We start from the raw sequence: 19,308 nt of genomic DNA, 5'->3' as shown, positions 1-19,308 counted from the left end.
TACAAAGTTCTTGTGTGGTAGCGTTTCGTTTTGACGTGGAGATGGAGGCTACAATACAATATACTCGCGGGAGTTTTGAAAGAAGTCAGTTCTGTTCTCATAGGGTTCACCTGTGGCAAAAACAAGAGAGAGATTAGAAGTCGTTTCAGAAATTCTGGCAAAGCCAGAACTTTCAACCCTCAAAACCATGCAAAGGTTTGTGTAACGCTTCAATGGAAGCTTAACTGTCATTACCACATGCTAAAACAGAGGTTGTGGTATTAGCTCGAGAGAAATCCAGCCTCGATGTGAATCAAAAGAGTCTTAAGCAACTTCCCACACTCACTGGTGACTAAAATAGCCAAATTTTAAATAGAAATAGCCAGGGGTTAAAGAAGGTACAAAAAGGCGAGAATGAAAAAGTATTTTTTGTATTGATTCCTCTTCTATAAAAGCCATATGCCAAAAGTAATATAGGAAATGTTGCGTAGTTTGGACGAAATAAAAAAAATACATAAGCCCTCTTGGACATTTTCGGATTAATTTCTCTTTTGTTTTAAGCCCGCTTCGTTAATCAACTTTTAAATTTACCGCTGGCGGCGCAGTTAAGGTCGGATATGTCGTTGCATTCTGGGCAATGACAGGTATTGGATATAAGATTATACACAAACCCTTTCTTTTTTCCTGTTACCTATTTCTCTGGCACGAGCACATACTCGGACTTGGCCGCACCGACATCGACAACAAGCCCGGAAGGTTACGCTGTCAGCGCCGTGTTTGTGTGGGTAGCAACAATAACTATGGGGACATCGCATTTGCTAAACGGTGTGCGCAAATGGGTTGGATCGTAAACATTAGACTAGCCTACGTGTAGCCGTACCCAACTCCTTAAGGTGAGACGGAAGAGAGGGTTCCTTCCCTTCCGTTTCACCTTGGGGGGGAAGGGTACGGCTTCACGTAGGCCACCATTGGATGGTCTTTCTCTTATGCACCGCGGCATATTCCTGATAATAATGTGCGCGACATTACGAACCAAACTCGGGCCTATCGGATTGACGACTACTACTTGCATGAACAATTTCCTGGGAAAAACAAGGATCTGACTAGAACTTTGTTCATTGTGACAGCTGAGTGCCTCCCTTGCTTGCGGGGGACCGAGTGGTGTAATCTACAAAGTGTCTTTATCTGTGTTCAGCGAGGTGTAATTGTGTGGGATGAAACAGCTGTATACAGCTTCAACTTCCCACATATGACCTATCCTCTTATAAATCAAATTACTTAGAGTTTAGAATATTCCATGTTTAGAAAAGCGTTTGAAAGAGAAATAGATTAAAAAACACTTCTGAACAATACTGAGTGGGACAGTGTAGGCCCTAGAGCCTTTAGCTCTCAATGTATGTCAGAAAACGACCGGAAAACCAACTGAAACACAACTCGATGAAGTCATCATTCTGTAAATTTTTTTTTTGTGGTGTTTGATGGATGACACAATTTTAACTACTGCTCATAAAGTGGCTACAGATGAGTCTGTAGATGCCATTTGCAAGGTTTTCCCAATCGGCCCTCGTATGCCCATCCCTTACAGAGCAAGATGGTGGGGAAAACGCCTCGAGAACGTAAGTTCTCTCTTCCCCAAAGGAAACAGAAATCTGAACGAAAATCATCGGTTTTGAAAACTGAATAGGGGAACCTTTGTTGGGGAAGGTGGGTTGTCTAGGTTGACTAACTCTGGTGCCTTTCCGTGATGAAAACAGAGGACTAGGACCAGCTTTTTCTAATAATGCCCAGATCTCCGCGCGGTCAATCTAAGTTTCAGTTAACGGATGATGTGGCGTGACAATCAAGGAACTGACTAATGACTTTATTTTCGTTGAGAATTTGGAGAACAACCTTGGTGGTTGCAAGGAACACTGAAAAAAGCAGAGGTTTTGGTGTGTTTACAGCTATGCTGCGTAAAGAGGATGTTGCTTCCATGAGAAGAAACTATGAAATGCCCGATGGCTTCGATGAATCTCATCTTGTGGCAAAGGAACCTTTTATGCAGTTCGATGCGTGGTTCAGAGAAGCTTCCAAAAGTCCTAATATCGGAGAGGCAAATGCCATGATTCTATCCACATGCGGAAGGTTTGTGGTGATTTTTTTCTCATCTTTTCAATTACTTTTAATGTATTCTTTAGCATCGCCCGGCACCTCTTACATAGCCTCATTGTTATGATGTTCGCCATATTGGATTATCAACCGTTTCAGCGGCGTTAGGAATGGAAAGAGTTTCTTTGTCAAACTACTATTTCTTCTGCAGGGACTGTCGTCCTACAGCAAGAGTGGTGTTGTTAAAAGGCTATGATAACACAGGATTCACTTTCTTCACTAATTATAACAGCTCAAAAGCAGGGCAATTGGTGAGCTTACTGTATTATGTAATCATAGTTATGTAATGCTTTCAATCTTACAACGGAAGCAACATTCACATTTTTGGAAGCACGAGTGTTGCTGAGATGTTTTTCGAATTTCAAAACTAGATACATACAATCTATGCAGATCATTCTGGATACTTCTTTTGTGCACATGTTTGTGTAAAGAGGGAGGGGAGGGTTGGGAGAGTCAAACTCTCAAGGGACGTTGCATTGATGCAAGGTACTGCACTTCACTTTTATTTTAATGATAAGCTGAATTATACTTTTATTTTGATTGGTTCTTTCTTATAATCCATTGGAGGACAGATGCATTGATGATGCCACCAGTGACAAAATTTTATGTTTAATTTATATGAATTAAAAAGATTCCATATTGCAGTGGTCTTGCTCAGTAATAGATCACAAAAGATTTCAAGCTGTGGTAAGAACGTTAGTGACACTCAGCTATACCACATTTTAGTGTCATGCTTGATTTATCACAGAAAAGATGCATGGCAATATGGAGTCTACATGCATGTATTTTTTGAGTAAGGGTGCAGGTCACAACTGTTATCCCAACATAGAGTAAAGTGTTGAGGTGTTGCAAGTATCTTAAAGCAATCAAGGTATCAGGTTGATTATTGGTGCAAATAAAGCAGCCAACCAAAATATTACTGGATAGGTTCATCTTTACTGCTTAGTAAACACATTTAGCAAGAGAACCAGCCGAAATTTCATTGACAGAACCCCTAATAGTGCACTTTGTTCATCCACTGTCACCCATACCAGTATGTGTATGTCCATATCACCATTTGCCCACTCAGTTCTAGCTAGTCCAGTGAATACAAACCCAATTTGCAGTCCACTGCTAATCTGACCTGCACTTGTCAGCTCTCCCATACACATGGAATGAAAGTTAAGAAGATGTACCATCTCAATCAAGTCACATCTTTCACAGTGATTTCAAATTTTTAATACAACATCACAATCTCAGGCTGGAGTCTTACATGCAAAAAATGTGTGAAGGTTTTGTTGTCAGTCATCTACCTCTGAGCCGTTCTGTAACCAATGAGAGGATGGTATTTACTCTAGAAGAACCAAAAGATAGGTATGAACTTGGATACTATGGCTAACTTCTGTTCTTTTTTTCAGAAAGAAAACCCTTATGCTTCATTATTATTTTACTGGGACCCTTTGCACCGACAGGTAAAACTGTAATCTTTTGTTTATGCATTGTTTTACTTTCCTCTCAACTTCAAGAACATCATGTAAACTGCTATATTTCTAATTATCTTATTACTTTTTGTAGTTTGTTTCTTTTCCTTCATTAACAAAGTATTGTAGATGAGATCTAAATCATCTTCTATAGCTGATTTGCTAAAGAGATGAAATTGTTAAACATCCCTACAGGGAGAAGCAAAGGGGGGCTCCTGGTCACATTTTGTGCAAGAATTTAAGAAAAATTCACATGTCACTGATATACAAGGGGAAAAGTCAAATCTCTTTACCAGTGCACAAGGTTTCAGGGAAATTTTGAGGTAATCATAAACTGTAAGAAAAATTCTTAGGTCACATATATTTTTGGAGGCAAATCACAAATTTGAATAAATCATGCTTGCCTTTCCATAAAGTTCACACACCAAGAATCAATTTTGGTCTTAATCGTGGGTCATGTTTTAACTCTTTGCCACCCTTCAAGGTTGCTTTTTTAAGGGAGGACTGGGAATGGTTACACCTCAGGCAGTTTGAGCAAATTGGAAACATGTTAAATTTCATCTTAACTTTCTAACCTTCCCCTTATTAATGTTTATCTAGGTGAGAGTTGAAGGGAGAGTGGAAAAACTGTCGCAAAAAGAGAGTGAGGAGTATTTTCACTCTCGTCCTCGCTCAAGTCAGATAGGTGCCATTGTCAGTAATCAGAGCTCAGTTATTGCAAGTAGAAAGGTGTGTATTTTCAAATGAATATGATTGACTCAGATTGCTATTACTACTCTGTAATACCATAATCCTAGCATGTTATCTCATATTTTAAAGTTTTTTACTTTTTAAGGGAGATCTGCTCCACATGCCTAACCCTCTCATCCCTAAGAGTAACCAGTATCTAATTTCTGCTCAATAACTAATCACATATTAAGGTCATAAATTCTCCTTTCTAGCACTGAAGGAAATGTATAGAGAATATTATGGAGAATATGCATACTGATGTTAGGGTGTAAATGGTTAAGAAGTTGTTTCTTGTTGTGGAACTCTTATTAATTATGGAATATTCCTGTTAATAAATGAATGTGTGCAAGCATAGGCTCATTGTGTTAGAGGTCTTCATGATTAGGATTTTCATCACCTCTGAGGTACTATGATTATCAGTCAAGCAAGACATGGCAGAAGTTTGGTGACCACATTTCAACATTAAAACTTGTTGGCTGTGTTTCCAGTGGCAAATTGTCATTTACTAAACTTGTCTAGGCGAGTTTTCATGTCTTATATTAGGCAACACATGGCTCTTGAGATTTGGTTAGCCTGCAAACGAAGAAGGTTGCCTGTGACAATACCATTATTTCACTGTAACAGTCAAAACTCCATCATCAAATTTTTTCCACACCTCACTCAACTGATTATTGGCTGTTGGAAATGAAGACTTTGATGATTATTAAGTTTTTAATTAAATCTGCTTTACCTCCTCAATTAGGTTAATTGTTGAGGTAATTTCCAAAACCCAGGGGTCTGAGAAGCAAAGTTTGGTTGTCATAAACTTATGTTTTTGTATTCACATTAGATAACATTTTCTGTGGGTACCTGCTCCAATATTATTCACTATAAATACAAGAAGACATTAAGTTTGTGCAGTTTCCTTGTTGGAATTCCACTAGCTTCATTCAACTGACATGAAACTTAAAAGGTGTCCTTTACGCTAAAGTGCAATCAATAATGTTATTTCAAACTACATGCTTTTCATTGCTTGTTTACCTATCACCCATTCTTAAACTCCTGAAAACATTATCATACAGCATGTAAGTGAAGATGTCAAACTTTGTTTCTAAAGTGGAGCCAAGTGTTATAGGACTGTTTTGAGAATGCCTCATTTTTAAAGTGGAAAGTGTCAAGGGGGGGGGGGGGGACACACATTCATATAGTGTCATTACCATTACCATTTTCAGGAAGTGGTGTGTACAGAAACAATAGGAGCAAACAAATCAAAGGGTGTACATTTTCAAAGAAATGTAGAGATGTAGAAGCAAGCACATATCAAACAAAAATGATGATATGGATTAGATAAAGCCAAAATGCAAAGAGGAAAGAAGAAAAAGAACAACTCTTTGATTCTGGTTCTTCTAAATCCTTGATATGTCCATGATTAATGCTGTCAAGGTTCATGGCATCCATTAGGTTTTTCCGTGAAATTAACTAAACATGGTTTAATATTTCTGTGATATACATTATTTAAAGGTTTTGGAAGTAAAGGAGAAGGAACTGAAAGAGCAATATGCTGATGAACAAAAAGTGATTCCAAAACCAGATAATTGGTAAGTGGTCACTTTATAGTGAAGCACATTTACATGGGGTAACAAATCCGATACTTCCAAGAATTTTATTCTTTAGAACAAAAAAAATATATTATTTCATAAAGGAGCATGGTATAGTGTTGCAAGCATTGTCTACTTTCCTTTAAAGCAATACTGGTACTTGTGTTATAAATTAGTTAAAATTTCACCTAACAGAATAATTCTGTATTATTTTTTAGGGGTGGTTTTAAAGTAATTCCAGATAAAGTTGAATTCTGGCAAGGGCAATCCAGTAGACTCCATGACAGGATTGTTTTCCGTAAACAAGAAGCAGATGAAGTTCTTGATGAAAATGTAACAAAGAAAGGAGACAATGGATGGGTCTATGAGAGACTTTCACCTTAAGGGCCACGGCAAGATAAAATTAATATTGTAACAGTTATAGATATTATAAGACTTACACATACAATGTTATAGTTGAAAAAACTAAAATTTGCTATGTTTTAATTGACTCTGTGAGCTTTTTGTGGAATGTATATTTTTTTTTTCTTTGTATTAAAATGTGCAATGTAACTAAGGTACCTTAGCCCCTTCCTAATAAATGTAAGGAGATTCTATCTAACAGTTGTAGGAATTGCTACTATTGTAGTGATATCACTATATCTCTACAGAAGAAGCCATCTAGATAATTTTCAAAGAACACTTTTCATGGATTACTCTTCTCAGTATTAATGTGGTCGTATGAGCATATATTATTTATATATTTGTTGTTAGTGTTCTTTCTCTTTCCCTCTCATATGTGTATAGCTTTTATGTTACTGTAGGAAAACAATTTAATTTATTGTGAAGGGCATCTTTTTAGCTTTTATTAAATTATTGTGCCCTTCTCCATTTACTTTATCTAGTTTGTAATTATTCAAAATGTTGTAATTGTTGGAACAGAGGAAATTAAAACTACAGCACAATACAACCAAGTTACTTAGTTGTGTGATGACCTGTGTTACTTGTTACTGACAGAGGTACATTTTCACATGAACTGTAATTCATTAGTTGTAATCTTCATGGCTTACTAAGTAACTCCAAGACATGGTTTCTACATTACCTCTCAAAATCAAGTTGGCACCCCTTGCTAGACAAGCATCTTGTCCCAAGAGGCGAGAGCCTTGACTAAAGGTGTCACAGCCTTGGCTCATGATAAGGTAATTGACTATCAGATTCTAGAATTGATAAACATGCAACTTCGTCCTCTGATTCCAAAATGTTACCTTGCAAATAGGTTATGAGAATAGACAAGCTTAGCAGGCAGAGAATATTTTCTAGATGTAACACCAAATTCTCCTTGGTAATTTCCAAGAAAATGTATAGTAGTCTGCAGGGAGAATTACTGATTCTATATCTTGGGAGTTGAAGGGCAGTAAAACTGAACAGTTTTCCCCTACCCCAATGTAAAAAATTCTTAGCTCTCTTATCATGTGGGTTAAACCGTGTATTAAAGTTGTGACAAGGAGTGATTAGACCAAGGAAGAGATGGTAATATTTTAAAACAATTTTGTAAATACTTTTAAGATAAAATATCAATAAAAAGTATTGTCAGTGATGGTTTAATGTTTGCCATTTGCAATTTACATTCAAATCTATTGTAATATAATGTAATACAAGGTAAATTTAATAAAGAAAAGTGTTCAGTTCTTGGGTTAAAAAAGAAAATACTAAAAAAGATGCAAATCCTAAAAGCTTACATAAAGTTTTACAGAAAGATCATCTTGTCACATGCATGGGAATTGAACCTCACACCTTAATATTCCACACATCCAGTGTTCAACCAGTGAGCTGCTGTGAACTCTCTGATGAAGCTTAACTACTTTGTTTATGTGTGACATCCATTCTGCGCACCGTAAGGATCAACAATCTTTAATAAACAAGCTGTGTGAGGAAGTAGATTAAGAAACTGAGGTGAAAAAGTTTGAGCTCTCTTAAAAAAGGAAATATGTTTTGTCTATTTTTATGTGTGACTGGTACGAACTCTTGATGCTATGGTTTATCTATGTCAATGCACTCTTCATGATAAATCCTCCCTTAACCCTCTAACTCTCAAGATCATGTTAGTAATTCTCCTAACGTCTGCCATACAGTTCTTATGATGTTTGTTTGGAAAATTTGGTATTGGATCATCTTGTATTCCCTTAATTTATATTTTCCTTTATTCTCATCACTTTTCTGCTTGATATTGTGTTGATATTGTAAGGAGAAATTCTATCTTGGTCACTCATGGGAGTTAAAAGGTTGAGGGTTGTCATAATTAGAGAAAATGTTAGCACTCAATAAGTACATCATTGTGTTCCAAATGGAGAGAAAGATCTCAAACAAGACTGGCATGGATAATCCTATTCCAATTCAACAGACTGGTGAATTCAAAGTACTTGCAGGCCATATGCTGTTGCATGAGCAAATGAAATTGCTGAAATAGGACTTGGAAGCTACATAAATGATGTCAATGAGAATTGCATGAAACAGTAACACATGTCATGCTTCTTCAAATTATTTGAAGTCCATAAACTTGACATCGCTGAGCAGGAAGAACTTTCTTGGTAGTGGCCTTGGCGCTGGAGACAGCACCACCATCATTTGACGATCTAAATCAACATCATTACTGTAAAGCGGAAAAGATAGTGTTTATTGAATTAGGAACTGTATATATAGTGGATCAATGAAGCATAAAATATGAAACAACAGAAAAAGGCTCTGGGAATGTAAACAAAACAAAATTCTTTCTTATTCTGTAAGTGCTTGTACTAAGGTCTATTGTTTAAAACTAAACTGTGCAATATTAAACAGACGCTAAATTCACTGGGTGGGATTGTTCAAATTCTAGTGAAAAGCAATCCAGGTATATAATTTTGTACTTACACCACAACAAATCCTATTGTGTTTGTTGTAACTAAGTCTTCTTCTAGTGATTCAGCAGCGCTCAATGCCAACACACAGTGCTTCAAATCACGCCCTGTAAAAATATGGGTTGGAAGAATTCATATCGGTCCTTTGTTATCAGTCAGTGCTCCTTTCCTCCAGTTAGACAACTACATTACAATAAATGTTTAGGTACTCACTTCAACCTCACGCCCATTCCATAAGATGGAATGGGCGTGAACCCTATTGCAAGGGCTCCTTACTAGTTTTCTTAACAAAGGAAATTAAGATTTGGGAGAAAGTGGTTTAAGAAGGGGTGAACATGTTTCATAATAAGACAACCCTAAGTAGAGTACAAATAATGCACATATCTAACAAAAATATCACACAATATTGCACAGTTATGTGAACAGTTGGAGAGTATTTCCATAAATTTGTAGTCCCTAAATTATAGAAAAAGGGACAAACCTAACATCCTGTGAACTTAACTGTACAAGTATAGTGGATTAAGCACATGACATAGCAAAAAGTACTCTTAAAAAAAAAAGTTACAGGAAAAATGAAGCCATCTCAAGTGGACAAGGTGCCTCAATCATTTCCAGTTTGGTACCTATCATGGTAGTTGCTCTATGTAATTTCCACAATCTTTATTTCATTTGATAACATTTTTGTTAAAAGCTGTTTCTACTGTAACATACTTTTGTCCTTTTAGAATGACAAATTTACATTATGTGACTGTAGACCTTATGATCTGTAATAGTTGTACCTGGTTGAACTGGGACCAGTTTGGTTTCATTCTGATCTGGAGCCATTCCAAGTGGCAGACATGAATCAGGAACAGCAGGGGCTGAAATGTTTCAGAAATGAAGGCAAATGAAACTGGTTAGCAGACAAACTAAAAAGGACAAAAAAAATATTTTCAACCCTGAACATTAGCCAATATCAGTATGCTGATTCTCCTTACTGCTCTTTATACATTTCCTACAGTACTTACATGGAGAATTTGTCTAACAATCAAGAGCTCCTTTCAGTTGTTGATCATTTCCTTTATTCTTGTGACCTTATTGTGTGATAAGTAAGGAAATTCAAAATTAAAATTTACTTACCCCCAATCTTATAGATCTTTATGTCTGCAAATTTGACCTCAAAAATATGTGGATAAAAACTGGAGTTAATTCCATAAAAGTAGTCTCTCACTCTGTTATCCCTTGTCTCTCTACGAGTCTCTGGACTTCTTACCACCACCTACAAGTTAGAGATACAAGGTTTTACTCAGTTTTACTCACAGGTAAAATGCACCATATTTTTAAAAGAATTATTGGGGTCATAATTTAAACAATTTCTATAAAGATTAGACAGGTCACTTACCCCGCCAGATTTTGGTAGATGCACAATCTGAACCTTGCTGCCAAACTGCTTCTTTAGATCATTGTAAAGTCTCTCTTGGTCAAGAACAACAATGACATTCACTAAAAGTGAAAAAATCCAAATATAAGCAAAACAACAACCACTGAAAACCCATCACAAGAACCTGTTCGAGGATTAACACACAAGAGCAGTTTTCAATGAGTGTTGGAGAACTAAAACCAAAGTAATCGCAGAAACCAACCAGAACAATGATTACATTATCATTAGCCAATAAGAACTCAGAGTGAGAAGAAGCTTCTATACCAATACCAATACCAATTCCAACCCAAGAAATTCATCCCTTTTAACCCTTTAACTCCCAAGATCTGATTGTTAATTCTCCCCTCTAGCTGCTACACAATCCCTTGTAAATTAGTTGCAAGAATTTGGTGTTAGATCAAGATGACAACTTCTTACTGATCAGTTTGAATATTCTCATTACCTGCTTACTGGATAATGTAAGGATATTATGGGGAGAAGTTACTAGTCAATCACTTCTGAGTGTTAAATGGTTAATCACATCACAACTTTCTATATTTTTCAAGTGATCAAGTTGTGATTGTTTTTAATCTACATTTGCAGCCAAATGTTCAGGAGGCCAGGATGGGGCAAATTCTCTGGACTAAATACAGAATAAAGTTAAGTTAAACCAAATCAGTCCCTGATTACTTTTGAACCTCAATTAAAAATTGTTCTTAAGACAATGCTATAGAAAACAGACTGATTGTTAACCTTCAAATGCTTCAGCAGCATGCACCAGAATTCTATAACCAGTTCCAGTCACCCAGCCACAGGTGTTGATAATACATCCACTGACTCGAGCTGCAACGAGACAAACCCCTTTTGATCGGTTATTGTAACAAGTTGTGCAAGACCTGTATACAATTCAGTCAAATTTCAAGATCAAATCAGTAACTGCACAATAATGCACAGTACCCTTGAATGCATTGGAAACATCAAACCATCTACTTCAGGGAGGCCTGGTTCTCATTGAAAGTAAGCTTGGGTATTTAATACTCATGCAATTGTGAGTAAATGTTGCTTTTTGTATCTTTCTTTGGTGTAATCATGTTGCCATATAATGATGACCTTGTTGGATTATGGCTGTTTGAAACCATTACTTTAAACTAAAAGCAAAGCTTATTAATTCAAACTTCTTGTTCAGCCGTTGTGTTTTATGATAAATGCAAAAAAATGAGCTTCTTATCATTTTAGTATTCCAAATTTTGACAACAAGAAAACTGGAAAAAAGTAGCAATTGTCTTCTTGCGTTTTATTTGGCTCACTGAAGAAACACTAGAAGGGGTTCTTTGCAATGAAAATTTGTTTCAAGAAGCTAATAAACAGAAATTAAAGCACCAGCAAAAACCAAAGGATTAGATGTCAGCATTCATTGTGCATGTTCATGTACAGTATCTGCACTGGAGTAACTGGCTTATTTACTTACTGGTTAACTACATGTACACTGTACTGTACAGGTATGAAGCACACCTACCCTTCTTGTTCTTTTCAAACCTCTCTTTTGTGACTTCAGCTATTTTGCTGGATATCTTGTTGTAAAGCTTTTCACTGGGAGCTGGTGACACGTGACCATAGTGATAAACTAGTGGCGCTTGAAGTGGAAATCCTGAAATTCCCAGAAAACAAGTATTTGCAATAAACTTGGCTGAATAATGTCACAAATTTATCATGATAACAATTATAGTAAGTCTTGACTGAAACAATCTAAAAATTACAATTAATAATGTTAACCCTGTCCATCCTAACATCAGTATGCATATTCTCCATACTGTTCTCTATACATTTCCTTGCAAAAGTACAGTTACTTACAGGGAGAATTTGTTTAACAATCAGAAGGTTTTTTGAGTTGGTGATCATCTCCTTTTTTCTCGTGACCTTAACACATGATTCAGGGGTGATATTGTACGTAGAAATTAGATGCTGAACACTCTTAACCCTTAACTCCCAAGATCTGATTGTTAATTCTCCTATCTTGCTGCTACACAATTCCTTGTCGATTAGTTGTGAGAATTTGATGAAAGATCAAGATGACAACTTCTACCTGATAAGTTTGAGTATTCTCATTAACCATTTGCTAAAAATAATGTGGAAATTATAGGGAGAAGTTACATTTTAATCACTTCTGGGAGTTAAAGGGTTGAGGGTAAAAGGGTTGATTCAAAAAGGAATACTTCACCTTCTTCAATGTCAGCAGGTCTCTCAATTAAAAGAGCACCTATTCAAAAGAAAGTAAATTATGTATGTTCATTTGATTCATCAAATTATTTTCAGAAATCATGTCTCAAAAATCTTGGATCAAATAACTTGGGAGAAAAATCAAGCCTCAATTCCTGCTCAACAATCATGACACCAAAGACTCAAGATTAACCTTTTCACTCTTGGAGGTTATCTGGTCTGCTACACATATGTTCACTGTCCATAAAATTTCAATACGCAGTCAAGAATCTAAATAAAATGGGAAAGGGTATACAAAATAGTCTCACTGTACTTACCCATAGTGCCTGGGATGCCAATATAACCCTACATGGAAAAAAATTGCACGGATCTTTTAAATAATACTTGGAGATTACACAATTTTATTAAAAAGTCATGTAGTAGTACTTGCTTGGAAATAACTCTCTTAAGTTTGCAGAGATTTATGTACAACAACATAACATATTAAAAAAACGTTACTCTGACTAAAATATACATAACATTCCATTCCCAGGCAAATTACAAGATTGTCCTTCACCCTTCCAGTCCCAAGATGTTATTAATAATTCTCCTTACCCTATATGATACAATTCTGCTTAAGTTGATTTGGAGAATTTGGTATTGGAGCAACTAAACTCTCCAAATTGATATTTTTGTTCACTCTCATCACTTGCATGATTGATATTGTATCAATATTGTGAGGAGAAATTATGTCTTAGTCACTCATAGGAATTAAACAGTTAGTGTTCAATATCATGCTTTTCCAGATAACCAACTGAAATTCCACTGACACAAAAACTCTTCAAAACTACGTGTCTGGAATTTGTGAAAGTACATATACTATGACTGATTTAAATAACAATGCATATCCTTCTTTAAAAATTTTAATTAAGTCAGGTACTGTACTGCATACCTGACCCACATCTAGATCAACAAATACTGGTCTTCTTCCCAGTCTAACAGCGTAATTCGACAAAAGTTTACACAGTGTTGACTTTCCAACATCAACTGGGCCAGCAACCATCACCTGGGTAACAATTATTAAGAATAATAATATACAGTTTTATCCATTTGTCTTATATTGAACCCCTTTAACTCCCAAGATCTGACTGTTAATTCTCCCCTCTAGCTGCTACACAATTCCTTGTAAATTAGTCACAAGAATTTGGTGTTACATCAAGATAACAACTTCTACCTGATAAATTTGAGTATTCTCATTACTTGCTTGCTGGTTAATGCAAGGGTATTACAGGGAGAAGTTACTTGTTGATCATTTCTGAGTGTTAAATGGTTAATCACATCTTTCACAACTTTCTATACTTTTTTTCAGTTATAATGCATGAGCTTTCCTTACTAACATCCAGGGCTTGCCTATTATATATTTTTTAAAAATTTTGTATGTTGCAATGCAAAACATAATTTCTTAAGTCACTCTTTAGGGTCAAAGGCAAATTGGGTAAAGAGGACTCACCCTTGGACCAGTCTCTGGTTCATCAACAGCTTCAGCCTTCTGTCTCATCTGTTCCAGTCCCATGTGAAGATTCAAGTACATTACCATTGGTGTCTCTTTAGAGACATATGCATCAACAGGACCAGAGATTTGAATGTGGTTATGGAAAACACAGTTAGAAATGTTATGAAACATAACTGTGCAAATAATTGAATGTACTGAATGTAAATACCCCTATTTTTCTAATTTGGGAATTATGGTCTAATATGAGAGAAACATTTTCATACTATAATATGAATACTCTGTTGCTTTCTTTCATTAAAATTGCCTCTTTCATGTAGCTTTCCCAAGTATTAAGCCTCAGATTATCAGCCATGTATTCAGCTATGATGCATGTGTTTTCAAAGACAAACTGTGCGATCAATGGAAGAGTACTTAAAATCACACTGTGCAATGCTCCTTCCCCTCTCTTTCTCTGGTGTCACCTAAAGAGCTCTCAATTTGATTTGCTGGCAAAGAGTGAGATGCCCCAAGCATCACCTACTGGAGGTATGGCAGCATGCTTCTCCCAGAATTGTGAAAAAAATGAAGCAGCTGAGATGTGCCCTAATACATGTACATTCTGTTCAAAATTGTTCACAGTAAGTGAAAAGAGAACAAGGAGTAAATTCTATTTAGAGGGACAATTAATTTTATGGGAACTTTATAACTGAAGCGGCAGTTTGCTACATCAAAATCAATAGTTTAAATGACAAACCTTAAATAAGTTAGAACAAAACATTTACAGTTTCAGCATGAGAGTATAAGATTGAATCTGTTTATGCAATTTTCATGCTCAGTTTACGAGAATTACAATTATAAGAGTTTTGCATATAACTTCTCTCTGATGACCCTTTATCATCTTATATGTGAGTCACCAACTGGCTTCATCGAATTTGGAGCCTAGATCAAAGATCAGTTCAAATAGGAAAGGATATTTCTACAGTGCAACCATGCCAAGTAAAAATTGCAACATTTGATCCAGCTTTGAAAGTGAACTTCTTGTTTCTCACCAGTTCAGTTCCAAACACCTCACCTTGACCTTGTAGCAGCTACAATGAGTAAAGGAAAAGAAAACTGTCTTGTATACATTCAATAAATAAAAAGTGGAGCTACACCTTCCTGCATACTTTTGGGGTTCTATTATTCAACATGCCTTTATCTGGTAAAGGCTTAAAAGTGAATATACCAGCAGCTGACCAGCTCCCAGCACCAAGACCATGGGATATTTCAAGATACTGACAAAAACCAAAGCAGAGAGATAATAATTCAACCATTTGACTCCCAAGATCTAATTGTTAATTCTCCCCTCTAGCTGTCACACATCTCCTTGAAAATAATATTATTAGTTATGAGAATTTGGTGTTAGATCAAAACAACAACTTCTACATGATAAGTTTGAATATTTTCATTACCTGTTAGCAGGATAATGTGTGGATATTATACAAAGTTAATATATATTAATCACTTGTGGAAGTTTAAGGCTGGGTTAATTTTGCATATCAATTATTTTGGTGATGGTAAGAACATCTATATTTTTACTGTTGTAACTAATTGAAAAACATCTGTAAATTTTGCATTGATTGTTTTTGTTACTCCTTTGCTCAAAAGTAAAAGTGACTTCAACTAACAAAACATGATGAAATGAGAAACCAATTAACCCTTTAAATCCCAAGATCTCATTATTAATTCTCCTTACTGTCTGCCATACAGTTCTTATGATGTTAATTTGGAGAATTTGGTATTGGATCAACTTATAATCCCCTAATCTATATTTTTCTTTATTCTTATCACTTGTCTGCTTAATATTGTATTGATATTGTAACAAAAAATTATGACTTGGTCACTCATGGGAATTAAAGGGCTAAAAATTGAGGAAGAAAATTATGTTATCAGGTTCCTTTAAGCAGAAAAATCTCCTTCAGGTAGACTCTTTCTTCAAATCTAAACAATGTCTCCTAAGCTACCATTTTTTAATTTCTCATTTGTGAAGGGTATTTGTTAAAAAAAAAAAAAAAAGAACTCTACCAATTCAGATGAAAGCTCAAATGTTGTTTATAACTTGGATTTTAGTCTTGTATGTGCACAGGCCTGCCACCACAACTTTATCAGAGTAGCTGTCAAAACAATACTCTCTCTTCAATCCCTTCACTGCTTACCCCACTGAGAAGTCCTGCCAATGCTAGTTCACTTACTTTTTTTTCAGAATTATACCCTGTTTTGAGTTTTAGAGGCCAGGCTATCTCACATCTCCAGTACCAGAAATTTGACTTTTACTATCTAACTTTTGACACACTGAGTACTCATGTAGGCACACAGTATGCAAATCGCATGACAGTTTGACCATCAAGACTACTCGATTGTCTTACTTTTTATATACATGAACAGTTGCATTTCTTACCACAAGTTGTGCTTTTCCTTTTCCCTCTGGGATTTCAATACGTAATTCTGAGTCCTTTTCAAGTTTCCATTGCTGCCTTTCTTCAGGCTAAAACATGAAGCTTTTAAGTTAATATCAGCTTACCAACACCCACCTTAGTTCAATTTAGGTTTAATCACAGGAATAACATTTGAATGTGTAGCTACATGTAGTCTGATTGTTCAGGTGAGAGTGGTTCTGAAAAGGATGTGTTACAATGATGTTAATAGTCTTTATCATACTATAGTATATGTACCTTGATTGGTGAATGATTAAAGGGGCTCAGTTTCTAAAGAAACTGTGGTGCTGCATCAGTAGGGGGGTACAACAGGGTAATTCAGTAGTATCAACTGAGTTGATATGTAAATTGGCCACCTTTAAGAGTTTCAAAGCTGATGTTTTGAGTTTTAGTCCTTCATCAAAGCTAATGCACAAACTGTCAGCTTTGAAACTCTTTTCTGTGATCACAGTTGAGTTAGCAAACTCTTTACTGTGGTCATAGTTGAGTTAGTGATCTCGCACGTTTGGATATCCTCATGACAACTAGAACCATGAATGTTGGTAAGTAAATTCATTTTACATAGTTTCCCTTTTCAATATTACTTCAGGTTTGTAAGTACAGTGGATCAGTTAGCATTTTGTGATTTACTTCAGTTGACCTTTTGCTTTATATGGAACAGAAGTGATTGAAATAAATGAGTGTGCTGATTAATGTTCCATGAGTTTATCCAAAGCATTAACAGGATGGTTGTGGGTAGTGGTGACTGACATTTCAACACCCTGAGAGGGAGTCATCATCTGAATCAAGTGAGTAGTTGTTGTCATTCTAGTGTCATAAGTACTGTTTGTGTAAACTAACATGCCTTGGTCCATATGCACAGCTATACATGCACAGAACATACAGCCATCGAGGATAGCTATCTAACAATAAGCCATTCTGTCCAATATCGGGATTACCATGATTGCAATAAGATATCATAATAAATAAGATCTTACATAAATAAGATCTTGTTTGGTGATAATCTAGGGCCTGGTTTTCATGTGTCAGGTTTTTCTATTTCAGTGTTCCCCAACTGTCTCTGATTATTCCCACAAATGAAATCGTTGGAATCGCTTACTGTCTGAGCTGGTCAGCGACAAATCGGGAAAATTGAGAACGTTTCTATTCTCCTTACTAGTCTACTCCATTCCTTTAGTCGTTTGGCTTCAATGCCGCCGAGTCACAAATAAAAATGTCGTGCGAAATTATGTGGGAAAGTAGTGTGTCGATCTCTCAATATTTCGGCAAATCATAGGACGGTTGTGAAACGGTGATATCGCTGATCGTCTTTGTTTTTCTTAACATATGAAAACCAGGCTTAGCAAAGCACGTGCATGGATTCATCACTCGTGCTTACTTTAACATAGCTTCAGGTTTTGACATAAAACACGAACTATACTCACTGGGCCTTTCTCTTGTTCTGTCTCCATATCATCTGGGAATTAATACCATGAGAGACTTGAAAGTTAATCTTGCGATTCCATATAGACAATTAGAGGTAAATCTACGCCTTAAAAACACTGTTATAGCAAGTCAATCGTCTCAATCTGTCCGCCATCTTTGAAATTTCTCTCTTCACAGTCTCTCTCCGAATTCGTCGAACTCTTGGAAACGAGGTTGTAGTAACCCGCGTCTGTGGCGGGAAAGTTGTGTTTATCAACAATGTGTAGCAATTTTCAAGGTTGACTATGTTCATTTTGTGCGAGCCCGTCGCTTTTTCCTTTCACTCTACATGGAGTTTGAAAGAAATTCCCAGTTAAATTCACAGTTCCATCTTAAGGTAAGGCATGAAATAAGCTTGTGAATTTGATACTCGAAAAAGTGTTAGCAAGTATTGCTTTTAGTATCTTTCTTTGCAACGTGATTACACGTTGCAAAGATGAATTACTGCCGTTTGAGGAAAGCGTTGGTTTTAATTAAGAGCAAACCTTACAAATTAAAAGTTCTCGTTCAGCTTTTGTGTTTTATAAATGCAAGAAAGATAGCTTTTAGTTTTCCGGATTTTTGACAACAGAAAAACTCGAAAAATTAGCAATTTTCTTCTTGCGTTTTATTTGGCGAACAGAAGAAACATTTGAAGGGGTTCTGTGTAATTACTGTTTTTTTCAAGGAGCTAATAAACAGAAAGTACCTGCACAAATTAGTAGTTAAATAAGAGTAGGAATATGTCACGAGTACAGCAATTCTGTGCTACATGACTGCCAACTTAATCTCCTTGGACTTCCAAGTTTTCTTCAGTTGTCTCATAAATTAATTTATTTTTTCGAGCTTAGCTCGGAATCTTTCTAACATTAGGATTTTTAATTTTGAACTCTTATCCTTCTAAGTTTTTTTTTTCTATTAAGAAAAAAAAAAATAAAAAGTAAGAGAGAATGATTTTGAAAGCAGGAAATTTTGCTATTTTTTCCTTTCTCTTTTTTTAACCTATTTTTTTCTTTTTTTTACAATATCTTGTTAACAAAGGTTTATAATACACAGTTTCTAACCTGGTAACAATACATTACATACAATGGATTATTCACACAACATTGCTTACAATAAACAACAATATTCTATAAATGAAGTTTACAATACAAAAGAGGGAATGAAAGACACAGAAATAGATACATAGATAGAACAGAGATGGAAACTGCTAAAATCACAAATACAAATTAATTTTTAATTCACTTAATAGAGTGAACTGGTATAATTCGTTAGTTACTTGCTAATGAGTTTGTTACCAAATGATAATGAGAAGAACCATCAAGAACAGTTGTGAGCACTTGAATCTCTCAAACCAGTCACAAGAATGTTAAACTCATGTTAGAATGTACTAGACTGTTCAAAAAAAGTGGTTTTGTCACCACAAAAGAACCAAGAACATTCTGTTGAGCCAAAAGGTCATGGATGTACACGCACATGTATAGTGCTTTTGAATACACTTGCCTTTTTAGCTGATTTTTGTGACTTTTTACCACCAC

General features: G+C 35.8%; 3 protein-coding genes across 8 annotated transcripts in view; 2 read left to right on the top strand and 1 right to left on the bottom strand.

Annotated features, from left to right (window-relative positions):
* The first annotated feature begins 922 nt into the window (after positions 1–922).
* LOC113666995 (uncharacterized) lies at positions 923–7,463 on the top strand. The gene is made up of 6 exons (XM_027182787.2): positions 923–2,103; positions 2,279–2,378; positions 3,525–3,578; positions 4,188–4,316; positions 5,817–5,893; positions 6,112–7,463. Exons 1-6 carry the CDS (start codon positions 1,835–1,837, stop codon positions 6,275–6,277), a joined length of 795 nt encoding a protein of 264 aa, XP_027038588.2. The 5' UTR covers positions 923–1,834; the 3' UTR covers positions 6,278–7,463.
* On the bottom strand, positions 7,452–17,925 carry LOC113666996 (protein CLP1 homolog). Its single transcript, XM_089182080.1, has 14 exons — positions 17,752–17,925; positions 16,291–16,377; positions 14,830–14,941; positions 13,872–14,002; positions 13,314–13,427; positions 12,700–12,727; positions 12,384–12,422; positions 11,682–11,813; positions 10,919–11,008; positions 10,148–10,248; positions 9,886–10,024; positions 9,546–9,626; positions 8,780–8,873; positions 7,452–8,522 (listed from the first exon to the last, which is right to left on the bottom strand). The coding sequence occupies exons 1-14, from the start codon at positions 17,776–17,778 to the stop codon at positions 8,411–8,413; spliced, it is 1,287 nt and encodes a 428-aa protein (XP_089038206.1). The 5' UTR covers positions 17,779–17,925; the 3' UTR covers positions 7,452–8,410.
* Positions 17,926–17,979: 54 nt separating this feature from the next.
* Positions 17,980–19,308, top strand: part of LOC113666984 (uncharacterized) — a 24,573-nt gene continuing 23,244 nt past the window's right edge. For 4 of the 6 annotated variants that reach the window (XM_089182082.1, XM_089182084.1, XM_089182085.1 and 1 more), the window contains exon 1: positions 17,980–18,128. The gene's annotated coding sequence lies outside the window, so the exon portion shown is untranslated. The remainder of the gene's footprint in view (positions 18,129–19,308) is intronic. The other 2 variants (XM_089182083.1, XM_089182086.1) reach the window with 2 other exon arrangements.

Source organism: Pocillopora damicornis, chromosome 9 (assembly GCF_964200805.1).
Source record: "Pocillopora damicornis chromosome 9, jaPocDami1.2, whole genome shotgun sequence".
In the NCBI taxonomy this organism is placed as follows: domain Eukaryota; kingdom Metazoa; phylum Cnidaria; class Anthozoa; order Scleractinia; family Pocilloporidae; genus Pocillopora; species Pocillopora damicornis.
This window is presented reverse-complemented; position numbering and strand designations above follow the sequence as displayed.

Coding starts and splice junctions, on each gene's coding strand:
- LOC113666996 (XM_089182080.1), bottom strand. CDS start 17,778: ATGGAGACAGAACAAGAGAAAGGCCCA. Junction 16,378..17,751: donor CAGAACAAGAGAAAGGCCCA/GTGAGTATAGTT, acceptor TTCATGTTTTAG/CCTGAAGAAAGGCAGCAATG. Junction 12,423..12,699: donor TGGCATCCCAGGCACTATGG/GTAAGTACAGTG, acceptor TCTTTTGAATAG/GTGCTCTTTTAATTGAGAGA.
- LOC113666995 (XM_027182787.2), top strand. CDS start 1,835: ATGACTTTATTTTCGTTGAGAATTTGGAGAACAACCTTGGTGGTTGCA. Junction 2,104..2,278: donor ATTCTATCCACATGCGGAAG/GTTTGTGGTGAT, acceptor TTTCTTCTGCAG/GGACTGTCGTCCTACAGCAA. Junction 3,579..4,187: donor GGGACCCTTTGCACCGACAG/GTAAAACTGTAA, acceptor ATGTTTATCTAG/GTGAGAGTTGAAGGGAGAGT.